Source organism: Colias croceus, chromosome Z (genome assembly GCF_905220415.1).
Source record: "Colias croceus chromosome Z, ilColCroc2.1".
NCBI classification, from domain to species: domain Eukaryota; kingdom Metazoa; phylum Arthropoda; class Insecta; order Lepidoptera; family Pieridae; genus Colias; species Colias croceus.
In genome coordinates this window covers 9,456,264-9,471,235 of record NC_059568.1, presented here as the reverse complement: position 1 = coordinate 9,471,235, position 14,972 = coordinate 9,456,264, and the positions used below count along the sequence as shown (strand labels likewise).

Sequence of the window (14,972 nt, the reverse complement as noted above, 5' to 3'; positions counted from 1 at the left end):
ATAAGAGAATAACTATTTGAAAAATAATACGGTATAAATAAAAATTAAATATAGGAATTTGTTGAACGTTACTTAAAATATAGTTAGGTACATTTAGTATCAAACACCGGTACAAATCAGTAAGTGTTAATTATAAACTATAATATTTGCATTTGCGTTATTTTAGCTATTCTATGTTATTTACAATTAGTCTCAAATACAATTATTGTACGATCTTATAATCTATTTAGAATATTAGCAACCGCAACATAGTTACTATTATTAAACGTAATTCTATGATTAATTTTTTATTAAGTGTTCCGAGCTAGCGCTAAATTTATGAATTAGTTTTCTTATCAAAAGTGAAAATTTTTATATTATCAATTAGATACATGAAACCATTTACATTATTTTTGGCTTAAAATAGGTAGGTAGGTATATTTGTTTTTAGGTATTTGTTGTTATGTATTTATCGTTTCTTGAAATTAATGTTATAAGTTATTTCATAAATAACGTACTGATAATTTATAAAAATTTTCTCTTTTGCACTTACAAACACATTTATTTACATTATTATTTATTATTGTTACCTCGACATTCAAAACAATGTTTAAAGTGTCTGTTAAGTCACCTCCAATGTTAGACAGAAATGGATTCCTCACATTAGGTAATCTTATATTTTCAATAAATGTAGAAACAAGCATTTATGTTTTTAGTAAAATAATTAAAATTTACATTGAATAATCCATTTCTTATGCACATTCAAAATTTGTTTGTTCATTCGTTTTCCTGTATGCTATTAGTGGTCAATTATAAATATTTACAAATTACAAGTATCGCTTAACCCTGTTAGATACAATAATTAGATTTACATTTTATTAACAATCCCAACACATTTTAGATTTATTTACAGACCCATCCATAGGAGGTACCTTGGAGGTCATTTTTAACACAGTTATACCTCCCAAGTCCTCGTTGATTATTGGTTGAGACGGGAACATTAGTGTCTATGTCTACTGGTGTTAAATGGTGATGTTCTCTCAAGCTCCGGGTTGTTAGGTCATTTATTGGATTCTTACTGCCAGCTGGACAATCGAACTCGTCGCTGCCGTCGCGCGGACAGTCCACGTGACCGTCACACCGCTGATACGACTCTATACATGGCCCGTTCTCGCAACGCCATTGATTTCTTTGGCATTCTACTGTTGATTAATCTTAACTTAGATTCATGTCCCTACATTTGTTATATAATCGTGTTGAATTGATTATCTAGTTTAAGATACATACAACACGAAAAAATGTAAAGATGATTTATAAAATACTGAATGAGTTGATGGTTACAAATAACATGATAAGATGGCAATGATCAATCTTCCTTTCGTGTCAAGAAATCCTCAATAATTCAAAGTACTTAACACATAGCTACGAATCTAAACAATGAAATGGTAATTTAATAATTTAAAATAACAGACTACAACCAATATTTAGAAATATTTTATAAGTTTCTAAATATTGGTATATATATTTAGAAGGAAAGAAACATAAAAGTATATTACCGCGGTTGCTCGGTTGATATTGTGGTATGAACGGTGCTGAGGTGGTCGTGTAGTATGGTCGCTGAGTAGTCTCAGGTAGCGGTGGGTAGGTGACGAAAGGTCTGTACGTAGTAGGACAGTCGTTTTCGTCTGAAGCGTCGCTGCAGTCGACCAGGCCATTGCAACGATCCGATTCCAAGATGCACTGGCCAGATATACATTGCCAGTAGCCCTCGTCGCATGCTAAAATTAATATCAATTTTAAAAGATGGAAATATCAGGCTAATGTTAAAAAGGTCACTAATGAGATAGGATACGCGGCTTTACGATGAATTCACGTCGAATGACAAACTAAGAGCTTGGACATGGAATGAATCTATTATTTTTCAGCCAATCTAAATTCGAGTATTCTGTCATTTCTTAAAAATATAATTTTCTATTTCATGCACTTACATCTATAAGTAAGCATTTAGGTTCAAGTTCTGAATTTCTACGAGAAATAAGCTGTAAAACAATTAAAACCTAAGACACAACATGCGAGACAAAGAAACACAAAATAGGTACGAAATCTCCTCCCGTCTAAAGGCTCGGTAAAATAAAAATAAAAATTGAGCATTCCATAACAACGGGGGTATTTAACGTGAGTATACCAGAGTTGTGACAGTTTTGTTCGTCAGAGAAGTCCATACAATCATAGATATTGTCGCATCGTCGCATATGTGGTATGCACTTGCCATCGTAACACGTAAATTCAGATTCGTGGCACGTCGTCGTCTGTATCGGTGAGCGGGACGGCCTCATCATGTACCATGCTAAATATTAGTCTCATTTAGACATTCAGCTAACAAACAATTGTACTAAACAAATCACCCTCATCCTGACGCTAACAGTCCTATGAATTTTTAGAAATCACACGGAAATTAAAAATAAGTTCAAATAAGTGTGAGTAGATCTAATGCGTGCCGTATAGTATAGAAGACAACGAAGAGGCGTGATATAGTGCTTTTTTTAAGTGAGCTTAAGCGAATCAGTGCTTAGTGCCACATAGACACAGTGACACGCAGAATCATTGGTGCTCTTTTTATTCTAGATTTATATAGTGAATATATTTTGTGTTAGTGAAATTCCATATTAGAAAATTCTAATTAAAATACTTACCACAATTTTCTTCATCGGATTTGTCAAGGCAGTCAATGTGTTTGTCGCAGAAGAACTGGTTATCGATGCACGCACCATTTCGACAGCGGAATTGGTTGTCACTACATTCAGCTACAAAACAAGAAATAGTAGTTTATTATACCTACTGCAATATACATACATATTTGCAAAACTGTTGCAATAGCAGTATTTAAGTATTATAGTTTTTTAGCATTGGAAATAATTGTAAAAGTATCTGTCTTGTAATTTAGGTAAATTCACTTTCCTAGCGTAAAAGGATTTTATTGATTTGCCAACATATGAGTAACATCGTTAATTAAATCTCAAACAAGTATGGTATCGTGAAGTTAGAAAGGTATTGCTCGACTTTAGTCGCCGAGAATTCTATTACTTATGTATAACGTTTTCATGACATATTTTAATAGTTAAAAATACGGGAAATACCTAATCATATGTAATATGGTATAACTCTCATGAAATATAGCCGCATGAAAAATACTATTGAATGATCCAAAAGTAGAGCTTTTTATGTTACACTCAGCAAAGGAATTGGTGGGTCGCATAGTAAGGGCTCCCAACGCCTATAAACATTTGGAGAATTGTAAGGTTCAGATAACGAACTTCAAATTAGAATAGGCCTATCAAAAGGATTACCTACTATCGATAGGATAAGGTGAAATAATTTAAAAATCATTTTGGTTTAAAATAAATTTCGTATGGTGAAATAATGTTTAAAATCATACGAGCATTTTTTATTTATTGGTACCATCACATTGATTAGTAAAGACACTAGACACTTACGAGATTCGGCTATGATGGTTGAATTGCAATGCAACTCATCAGACATGTCAGAGCACTCAGCGACGTTGTTGCATTGTTGGGAAATCTTGATACATTCGCCGTTCGTACATCTGTGGACAATACAGGTTATGTTTAACCACAATGGAACCAATAAATGTTCGCAATCATCATTCGCTTCAGTACAAACATTCGCAGCACAAGTGTAAAGATTCGCAAGCGACTCACCGCAAGTGTTAACAATAATGTCATTTTGTAAAGTTACCTGAAATCGTCGGGTCCATCGCAATCGTTACAGCCCAACTCATCAGAGCCGTCGGAGCAATCGGGCACTCTATCGCAGATGCGATAGTCCTCGATACATCGTCCGTCGCACTCGTGACAGTCTTGAAGGAAACACGTAAAATTATATAATAAACATAACGTCAACAAAATTGTTGGAAAACAGTATGTTCAAAAAAATCGCCATTTGCTAAACAATTTGCAGTGCATATATTACATAGTATAATTTTCGCCAATAGATTATACAATATACATACAGGTATTATAAATTGAACATTTCTTTAAACTAACTTAAATAAAATTTCATTTTTCGTCACGGTGGCCACCACTAACGTTGTTGCAAAGATTTTTTTTAAAGCATTCAATTCTCAAGAATCCACATTGCATTTAGAATATTAAATCATACATATTATAGGCAAATAAAAGATATAATTTTATGGTCCTATATTTAGGAATAATAAAAATTAATTCAGTATCATAAAAAATTAAAACGTCTTATTTTAAAATATTTGACTATCGTCAAGCACAGCACCAAATATAATAATAACGAACTCTTTATTGTACACTACAAACAATATCTAGAATAATTGTTATTTACCAGAGCAGCCTTCTTCATCTTCCCCGCCGTCGCACTCTGGGTTACGATCGCATCGCTTCGCACAGCGGACGCTCGAACCAGGGTCGCATGTAAAGCTGGCTGGTGGACAAGACTCGGCATCTGTAATTTTGTTCAACTATCACTTATGGTCCACCTTACAAAATTAGAAGCACACTTCAAAAAACCAAACACTCTAAGATGCTAATACAAAGAAAAGGAACAGAGAATGCGATCCATCTGCGTTAAAAGAATCCCGCTAAAAAGCATGGTTACGTTCTCTGAAATTTTGGTACAAGCACACAACCTTTAAATACAATTAATTTCAAAAGGTTTACACACATCAAGTGCTACACTTATTATATACTGATTACAAATCTAGACTAATACGTATAATAAAAACTCTGTGTATACTTACATTGGTAGAATGTCTATGGTGCGAGACTTACAAACAGTCATGCAAACAATCAAAACATACACATGCTTAGTTGTAAAGTTTATAGAAAAAGTAATCGTGGGTTGGTTAAGGTTGGACATGTATCCAAAAATATTGTTTAGCAGCATGTTGTTATAAGAGTTGTAATTCTTCAAACGTTATTCACAACCGGAGCCTTTTGTTCCCGATTACTTACCGCAATTGTGTTCGTCTTCGCCTTGGGGATGACAATCTTTGTGACCGTTACACCTCTGAGCAATATTAATACAAGAGCCATCTCGGCATTGGAATTGGTCCCTTTTGCAAGGGCAATTCTTTTCGTCTGAACCATCGTCACATTCCACAGTCCCATTGCACCAAGAATCAGCCTTAACGCATTGTCCGCTCGAACATTTATATTGATAAGCCATGCATATTGTGCCTGTCATAATATAATGCGTAAACCATAACCAATATAATTATAACTACAGTTTAAAATATTATCAGTGAGTGGATCAGTGATATTTTTATTTGCAGTTTCTAAGTGTCATGTATGCATTTTGTAATAATATTACATATATGAAGTGTGTTATCAATTTTACCAAAAACGCAACAATAAAATAAAAATCTAAATGTCGTGTAAAATTTCAACTCATAATAATTTGGTCACATGACTAAATTTCGATGAAAATTAATTAATAAGATATTAATGTTGCAAATACAAAAGATTGTAATTTTAAAAAATGGGTAGGTATAATTTGTCTGTCGAAATCGTAGGTCGAAATGGAGTAGAGATCATTCGTTTGGGAGTTGCATGTTTGGTACATCATGTCAGTTGTAATATAGGTAAACAAAATGCAATCAAGCAAATTAACTAAATATATGAAATATCATACTAAATATATGAAAGGGACTATACGTCAATATAACCGTTACCTTTGAAAATAACGGTAAACTACTAGAACATTTATATTAAAAAAAAAATATACGGTCAGGATACAAATTTTGAAAAAGGTGCAAACCGTAAACACAGTGTCGTTCATCAGAACCATCCTGACAATCACGTGTTCTGTCACACTGTTTAGACCTGGGAATGCAGTAGCCATTGTCGCATTTGAAGTCGTCTTCACCACACGCTACCGGTAAAAGAAAAGGCAAAACCTGAACTAACCATTTCAGAGGAAATTTGAAAACAGACAACATAAACGAATAATGTTTGAACAAGTATGTGGAAGTTGAAGTACCGATGAAGATGGAGTTTCGAACAGGTAAAATAAGATAACCAAAAATAATGATGGGGAGAAAAAAGAGACGAAGGATAACAAATTGATGATAACTGAGATCGAAACAATGAGTAGTTAGAGATGAAACGGAAAGTACAAGTTACCGAATGATCGACACTTACGACAATTCTGTTCATCGGAATAATCTCCAGGATCACAATCGTATCGACGATTGCATCGTCCTTTTTCTGGTATTAACTTGCCACCTCTGCATCTAAAGTATCCCTTTGCTGTAAATACATGCGAAGCTAATCAAATGATCCTTCAAAATTTTGATTGTTATTAATACATGCACAATTATCCGTAATACTTCAAAAACATTTCGCAAAATGTAAAATGGAAATTTATACCCGTGAATAAAATTTTCGAAAATGTTCCTAATTATCACATGCTGTGAAAATATCATTCTATTAACTGGTACTCTGTAGTCGTACTATGTAAATATCAGAAAATGTATGTAGTAAAAGTAAATTTATTAGTAGTGCTATCGTGCTTTGTGCCTTTTAAGCATAGAATAATATTTTATTAAAATCAAGCATTTCATGCTTACCGACACAATTCCTCTCATCAGATCTATCTGTTGGACAATCGACGCGACCATCACAACGCTGACTGCGTTTGATGCAACTTCCGTGGTCACATTGCCATTGATTAGAGCGGCATGCTTTAAAATATTTGTATAAGCATATTGTTCAGTAAACAATTCATATATGTATCATTTCTTGATAGCATAGAGGTACTTACGACAGTCAATTTCGTCGCTGCCGTCCCGACAATCTCTAAAGCCATCACAGCGAAGTAGGATAGATATGCAAGATCCATCGTGGCAATGAAACTTGCCTCTATCCTTGCATACATGATGACCGGACCAGACTAGCAATCGATGAACTTACCGTTTCCAAAACATAGCGCAGCGTGCGAGAAAGTTGTGTGTTATTAAATATAATTCGAGGGATATAATCCTGGTAATTTTTGGTCGGATTTGTAGACTCACCACAGTCGTATTCATCAGAGCCATCAGCACAGTGCCTGACATTGTCGCACCGTTTCCTGCTTTCTATGCAGGAGCCGTCATCTTGGCAGCGGAATTCATCCTCACTACATTCTGTAGACAATAAATCAACTAACTATAAGAATGTTATTATTCTCAAATAACTGCATATTTGTATAGAACCGAATTTATTTACTGGGCATTAACTTATTAATTAGGTCATTAAAATATTGAAATAATCCTGTTTAAAATTAGAAATGAATCACTTAATAATTATATATTTGTCATTATAAGCACCTGGTTGTTATTATAAGTACACAATGATGACCATCTCCACAAATTCGGAAAATACCTGATAAGCTTACTTTTCCGTTAAAATGACGAACGAACAGTGTGGAAAAAAATAGTCAAAAGTGTATCAGGAATATATAATTAAGTTCTAAAAGATCCTTTTTGTTAACTTACCGCAGGCTAACTCGTCTTCTCCAGATGGACAGTCCACCACGCGGTCACAACGGCGGGCTCCTTCAATGCACTTTCCATTGCCACAGCGGAAGTCGTCGTTACCACATGATTCTGTGAACAATAGGAAAATGGATCGTTAAAAACACGCATTCAGAGACACAGATAATAACAAGTGTATACTTGTTATTATTAATTATAAAAATATATACCTATAACTATAATCTTATTTGTAAGGAAAAATGCTTTTATTCATAAGAAAACTGTTCAAAGTTCACTGGAAACTGTATCTCGGCGCTTATTTGCACTATGAGATACTTTAAAAGTTATACGCATTAAATCCTACTCAAATAGACTAGATGGCGTTACTGAGGCTGAATCCGTCACAAATACAGCTTTGAGTGTGCTTAGTGATACGAATATTTGTACAAACTGTGTGAAACTTTCAAGCTATACGTCGTACTTCTGAAGCTAATTGGTTTGTCTTTTAATAACTGCTTATAAAGTTTATGTTTCGCCTTAAATTGTACAATAATTCCATATGTAACTGTTTATTAATATCAATGACCGTCTAATACGATTCTAAACAAGATCACAAACATCGAATATCGAATCATGGAAGCTCAAACAAAATGCCAAATGATTGAAATTTACAACCCACAAATCCGCGGGCTGTCAACGCTCCGCGATCACGTAACAGTCATACAAACATGTTTGCATAAATCTACGGCAAAATGTAAGTAAAACGCGCCTTAACGCGGAGATTCTTCGCCAATTTTTTTCCCCGTATAACATTTTCAGGAGCACCTTTGTATCGTTAACATTCTGCGGACGCAGTCGGCCTACGTGATATACTTATCACCGTATTCTAAATAGGTCCAAGTTTCCAGTTAAAATACCTGTCAACATTAAAAACTTAGACGTTGGACTTTAGCCTCTAAAGACTCGAGATTATAATAATGTCTTTAATACTAAAGAGCTGTTATACAGATCTATCGTAGTCAAATTTTATTTGTTTGATTATTTGATATACCAATATACAAATATGTGAAAATGTGGTTATGAGCCTATGTTTTTACGATATTCTAAGTATTTTATAAAGACTGTAAATTTATGACAAAAGGATACCTGCATAATAAACCTAGTAAATATGTAAATAACACTTAAGCACCTGTAGCTATTATGCGTACATTAGGTTCAAGATAGTATCTACTCTGGGCTGGATTGGATGACGCAGGTATTCAACAATTTAGGACATAGGTATTGCTTCTAAGATTTAAGGTTAACGTATTTTCAATGTGCTTTGATTAATTGATCTGCAATTGTATTACAAATGGTCTTATAGCTTTGTAATGCACATGATATTATTACCTCTACTATTTTCGATATTATATATATTTATGTTTAGACAATATTATGGTAATATGCTACGGTATATGAATATTCTTATAAAATAGGGGTGGAAAGATTTATTAGTCGACGTTACCAAAATCGGCGGAGGTTTTCAATCCTTGCGTATTTTTATTTATACCAACTATTCATGGAATAATAATTTAGCTGTCTGTGAAAATTATTTGACAGAAAGTTTTATTTTTTACCATTGTAACGAAAACAGAACCAAAACAAAATTAGTAATTCATTTACTTTGAATAGTGCTTGGATATACTATTTACAGGTTTAAGACTATTTAAGTGAAACTTAAAACATTAGAAATAATTTAACAGGAGTTTTTAAGGGATTTATTAGTAAATTAGTAGTAAGTAGGTAAAATCATTTGTCAATATTACGATTACGAGCAACGAGCCTGAAGCGCAAGTATTTCATATAAATGAATCTTCTTTAATTGAAATAATTAGTGTATAAAGCGCATAAATTGAAAGTTATTTCTGAAATTGGAATGAATTTTCTGACTGCGCTTGCAGAAATATTTCATATTTGCAAATTCGTTTGATATAATTAAGGAAAATTAATCATTGCTTTATGCAATTATCCAAATGCAAGATAAGAATTCAATATTGTATTATCGAACATTTATGTAAATTATACTACCTAGTCTGTATTTAAAATATGATTATAATATTTTCATCGAAATACGAATAATACATGTTCCGTCAAATAAATAAATATATCACTACGTGCAAAGATTAAAAAGGCGCATCCAATTTTGATCACATCAATGGCACTAACGAAATGGCTTCCAAACAAGGCGGAATCCGCAAATAAATTAAACTGTGTTATAAGTAGTCGGCCTGCACCAGGCACAGGCTTCCCCTTATTACCAAATTGTCCCCGACGTTTTACGTGAGCCCACTTCTTTAGTCGCTTAGTACTTTAACTAGGACAGTTACAGCGAACTTCGGATTGATTATTGGACGTAAGTTATTACAACTTAACATGCGCTGCAAACATTACTTAATATCTAGAACTGATCGCTACTAAGTTATTAGATCTAAACTTTGGGCAATGCAGTATTTTAGTTTTATAAGTATTTGAAATAAATAACCTTATGGTATGGTTCAAATTAAAACCATCGTCATTAAAATACATATAACATTATTATTAGTCACATAAAAAACATTTATTATGTAACTAGTAATTCGTATAAAATTGATTTGTTTTGAACAATTTGTATAAATATTCCCGAAGCTGAACTTAAACCTGAAATTAATATAAATAAAGGAAGTGTTTTTTATATATCTGTATTTCTTATTTGTATGCGTAGTGTACCACAGATTCTTGACATCCCTCTATAAAAGTCAACACGACGATTTGTATAAATCCCACTTGATTTACGATTCATTTCTTGAACTATATTGCAATTGCGTGTATTATAATAGATCCTAGAAATAGTTCAAGATAATTTGTTTACGAGATGTAGAGACGTTCTCGGTTCTTATATGAATTACTAGCTTACCGCCCGCAGCTTCGCCCACTTTGACTTAAACCTAATAATTTATATACTAAAATTTTCCTCTTAAATCACTCTATCTATTAAAAAAAAGCCGCATCAAAATCCGTTGCGTATTTGGAAAGATTTAAGCATACAAAGGGGCACAGGGACAGAGAAAGTGACTTAGACTTGAGAGTGATTAGGTATGCAGTTCAATTGTGAATATGTATCTACATAGGTATTATAAATTCATTTCATACCCACACAATAAATTCGCAGACTAAAACACTAGTTAGTAGTTACACCTACCAAATGAATAAACATTCAGGTTGTTAAGTCTTAAATATATTTAACGTATGAATTCTTTTCTCCACCGCGCTGACTGACTCTATTGTGCGGTCCTTCACAAAAAATCTCATTTCAATATTCTAACCATGCGACTAGGTTAACGAACTAACACTTTTCAATTGCATCTAACTTGATTCCATACTAATGGACCTTGTCGTTTCACATACATTATAACATAATACAGTAAGTTGTGATCACTGATGGATAGACTAATTGAGTTAATAGTTAATGACAACAACTAATATTAGATTATGGATGATTATTGGCTAGTGTGGATAGTAGGCATGAAATACGATAATTATTATAATTTTCTTGTATTTAGGTGTTTTATCATCGGATACCTACTGTTTGATATATTTCCTAACGTTGTGCTAAATGAAGCGTGGAGTTAGTGAATGCTAAACAATACCTTTAATCAGTAATGAATATATTTATGTAATGAATATTAAAAAAACAATTTAGATTATTAAAATCTACGTCCAAGAACTTCCCAAAGTTTAATTAAATTGAACTATGTTCAATATTCATAGTCGCTGGATGCCAAAATATAACGGGTCCATAATAAAACCAACCTATTTGTACATCGTTAGAGAAAAGACCCGACACAATAGTAATTGATAAAATATGCAAAACAAGCGTATTATGGTTTTGCGATTTAAAAGCGCTTTGTTTGGCATCTGCTTGACATTATTCTCTGTATATTTGTGAACGATGAACTTTTATATATATTTACTTCTAATTAAGTCTAATTTTATATGATATAACTTTGCTTTGATACTCGCAATTTACAGTGAAATAATTTAATTGAAACGCATATGATTGCCGATAACTGTTGCAGTTGTTCTGTTTAAGAATAGCCGCTGTGCCGGACAGATTGACGGACATCTGGAATACGTACAATACATGATGACAGTTAAATTTGTATGGGAAACAAGAACTGTGTTATATTTCCTGAACATGCATGTCGTAAACAAGTAGAACTTTCCTCTATTATAGATCTATAGACCAGATTAAAAAGCCTAGACGTAGGTACCTGATTATATATGTACCTGCCTACGTCATGTATATTTAGCATTTACATTCACATCGTAAAAGTACGCTTCTATCATGTTAATAACATCAAGTAAATCGGTGGTTAATCTCTCGTGACTACGGCGGGTCGTTTCGCAAAAAATAGAATGCCTTTAAATGCATCTATTACCATCATAATACTGGCATTAGCCATTTCGCTGATACTCATATATTTTGGTCGTGATCAACATGAATATATTATTTAGTCAAAGTGTATTGACATTGGACTTTTGTAGAATTAGGTACCTAAAGCGTGTGTCTAGAACACGTGTGTTTTGTTGTTTTCAGACCGTCCATTATCTAATTCTTTAGAATCGATACAGGCTGTAGACACGTCGACGCTAACATAATCCGTCTATTAACTATATAATAGTATCTTAGCGTTAGCCTTATTGAAAAACCTACCTCTTTGTGGCAAACAACGAGTGTGACACAAAGGGGCCATGAATATTAAACAGCTCCGTCTCATCAGATCAATTACCTCGTGACCAAGTCTTGATACCAAATAAAAGAAGGTCAGTTTTATAATGCTTAGATCTTAATTGAATACCGAATATTCACGTTAGCATCTCCCTAAACATCCGCCCTACATTGCTCAAACCTTGTCTACAATGTCTATCGTAAACGCGCTGCAAACTATCGGTCAATTTTCAAAACTATCCTAGACCTAGTTGAATAAAATCGTTAACTCAAATACTAAGTAGTACACTTTAAATTGATTGAATAATACAACTTTATGCGTGGAATTTACATCAGAATATAATTAGATTAAGTACATTGTCGAGTTCTCGTCTGCATGTCGGGGAAAGTGATATTATGTTATATTATATAGATAAGTTTGTCCGTTGAATTAAAGAGCCGTTGTTGGACGATAATATTGATAATACAATGACAGATGGTATATTCGTATACAAGTTGTATGTGGACGGGGTGCCGGGTGAGGGCGCGAGGCAATTCATATCAACTGTCACGATCATGCATCCGACAGCACTCTTTACAGCACTAGATGATTTATTTATTTGTTAGCACCCACTGACCAGTTCAATACGATTCAAGGAATTGCAGGCCGAGTGCATTAATCGAAGACAAACCTATTGTTCGATAGCCACCTGGCTACAAAATCACAAAGAGTTCCTTTACTCTTGAGTACTCTTAAAAATTTTGCTGAGTTCTTTCATTTTACTTAAGTGCAACGCTTGATATATGTATTTATTAATTTTACCCCTATAACAGATGATACACAATAAACAGTTGTAGAAACAATTATGTTTTGCGGACGAATTGTTATGCGGTCCGCAATCTGATTATACCACGCCCCCAAGTCCCAGCCATAGAAATAAATTGCTGTTAGACTTGATTATAAAATATAAAACATGGATATAAAGTGTGTAATAAAATAGTCAATAGCTTTAAGGTTTTTTTATATATTTCGTCCTGTATGTTAGGATGAAATAAATCATAAGTAATCTAATTAAAGTGCTCAGTCCTTTTTTAAATAATGAACTCAATTTTACAAATCATATGTTTTGTCAACTAGGTACCTACCTACCGATTCATTAGACTATGATGACATTAGTGCAGAAGTTTGGAACTTTTACACAATAATCGCAAATTGTCCATTGTTTGCTATTGAATTATAATAATCGATTGATTCAAACGTTTTGCCCTGCGAAGCAATAAAATTAGCACATATTAATATTAACACATAAAACAGATTTAGTTTTGGGATAATAAAAATTAAACATCTTACTTTACAGCACGTTCGTAAATTCAGTGACCCACATAGCTGTTGTTCTCTTTAATTTTAATGTACCTACGTACCTACATTCGGTTATTTCCATCGTATTGTAATTCGAAACTTATATATATTTGAGTCATATCAAATAATATCCTAAATACTAATAAATTACACTGTTTAGTCACTAACAGGAATCATCCTGAACACGTCTAGAGAATAATACAATAGGTTGTTTCAGGTCCGTAGCAACACGAATTAAAACAATTAATTGATGATGTTATGAAAATGATATCAATAAGCGTAATAGATATGACCTTGTCCTTGTACTCTTCTTAATAAAAATATTTTATTAAATGATACAATGACTGTGTTATTATATCATACCTAGAATTACAATCATACTTTCATTAGTAACTAAATATACCATATGGTAGATAGCAAGTTACGTGTGTTCGTAGTAATACCTGATTAAAAATAGAGTAGAAAAAAGTAGAGCTTATAAAACTCTATGTTAATTTGTTCCTTTTTGTAGGTGGGTATTAGCTGGGTATTAGGTTATCTATACCCATACATAGTAAAACTGATTGTTATATCTCTCTGAAAAGGTAGCGAAGACATTGATAGCTTGTGTATGCGCAAAATATAGCATCTTCATAGATAGGCAAAAGTATCACTAGAATATAAACTCAAATACAATTTTAAGAATCAATTTTCATTTAGATATGCTATATATGTACTTTCTCGTGTAGTGTTAAGGTTTTGTTAAATAATAATATTGTATACTCACGTCTGATGATGTTCTGCGCACGGAGTGACTCGAACGAAACTAGCAGGCAGAGGGACAATATTGCCCCTTTACTTATAATCATTTTAAACACTTGTTATCGCATTTATTTAGTTTTCACTATAACGGAATCTGATGAGAATTATGAAAGTATCCCAATTTTAATATGACAATTGGTGGTGAAATGAATTCCTTTTAATATTTATCGTGTCTTACGGATGCTACACTCAAAAACATATCATGGTGAACTTTGGAGTTTTTTAAACAACAAACGTAGAGCTTTAGATATAGAGTTCGTATAGATATCGTTTTGTTGTTTGTTTTAAAAAGTGTATCGTATTTTATACTTAGTCATTTTTATTTTAAGTACGTTACTACATTTATGAGAAATTCTAATATGATTTGGGTTTTGGTCGAATAAGAGCAGACAAACAAATGTTTACCCATACAACATCAAATCAAATAGACGTATTAGGGCAACATTATTGCATCACATTTTAAACCTAAGAAAAACGATCACGTCATAATCATACTAGATAAAGGTATCATTAGAGTACACTCAGTCAAGGTTGATGAGCATTTTAGTGTTATCAAAAAGATAAAAACCAAGTGGTCCACTAAGCCAAGATGTTTCGGTGTGGGG

At 33.1% G+C, this 14,972-nt stretch overlaps 1 protein-coding gene across 11 annotated transcripts in view; it reads right to left on the bottom strand.

The window, feature by feature from the left end:
* The window catches only part of LOC123705287 (basement membrane-specific heparan sulfate proteoglycan core protein), a 101,787-nt gene that overhangs the window by 22,660 nt on the left and 64,155 nt on the right, over positions 1-14,972 (bottom strand). For 5 of the 11 annotated variants that reach the window (XM_045654009.1, XM_045654014.1, XM_045654016.1 and 2 more), the window contains exons 11-23: positions 7,502-7,612; positions 7,040-7,150; positions 6,790-6,933; positions 6,596-6,709; positions 6,168-6,275; positions 5,785-5,898; positions 4,980-5,204; positions 4,351-4,470; positions 3,736-3,856; positions 3,474-3,583; positions 2,673-2,783; positions 1,536-1,757; positions 1,059-1,181 (exon numbers count right to left, since the gene is read on the bottom strand). In XM_045654009.1, coding sequence (XP_045509965.1) covers positions 1,059-1,181; positions 1,536-1,757; positions 2,673-2,783; positions 3,474-3,583; positions 3,736-3,856; positions 4,351-4,470; positions 4,980-5,204; positions 5,785-5,898; positions 6,168-6,275; positions 6,596-6,709; positions 6,790-6,933; positions 7,040-7,150; positions 7,502-7,612 — 1,734 coding nt within the window. Of the gene's footprint in view, positions 1-1,058; positions 1,182-1,535; positions 1,758-2,672; positions 2,784-3,473; positions 3,584-3,735; positions 3,857-4,350; positions 4,471-4,979; positions 5,205-5,784; positions 5,899-6,167; positions 6,276-6,595; positions 6,710-6,789; positions 6,934-7,039; positions 7,151-7,501; positions 7,613-14,332; positions 14,462-14,972 lie in introns of all 11 variants that reach the window. The other 6 variants (XM_045654012.1, XM_045654013.1, XM_045654019.1 and 3 more) reach the window with 5 other exon arrangements.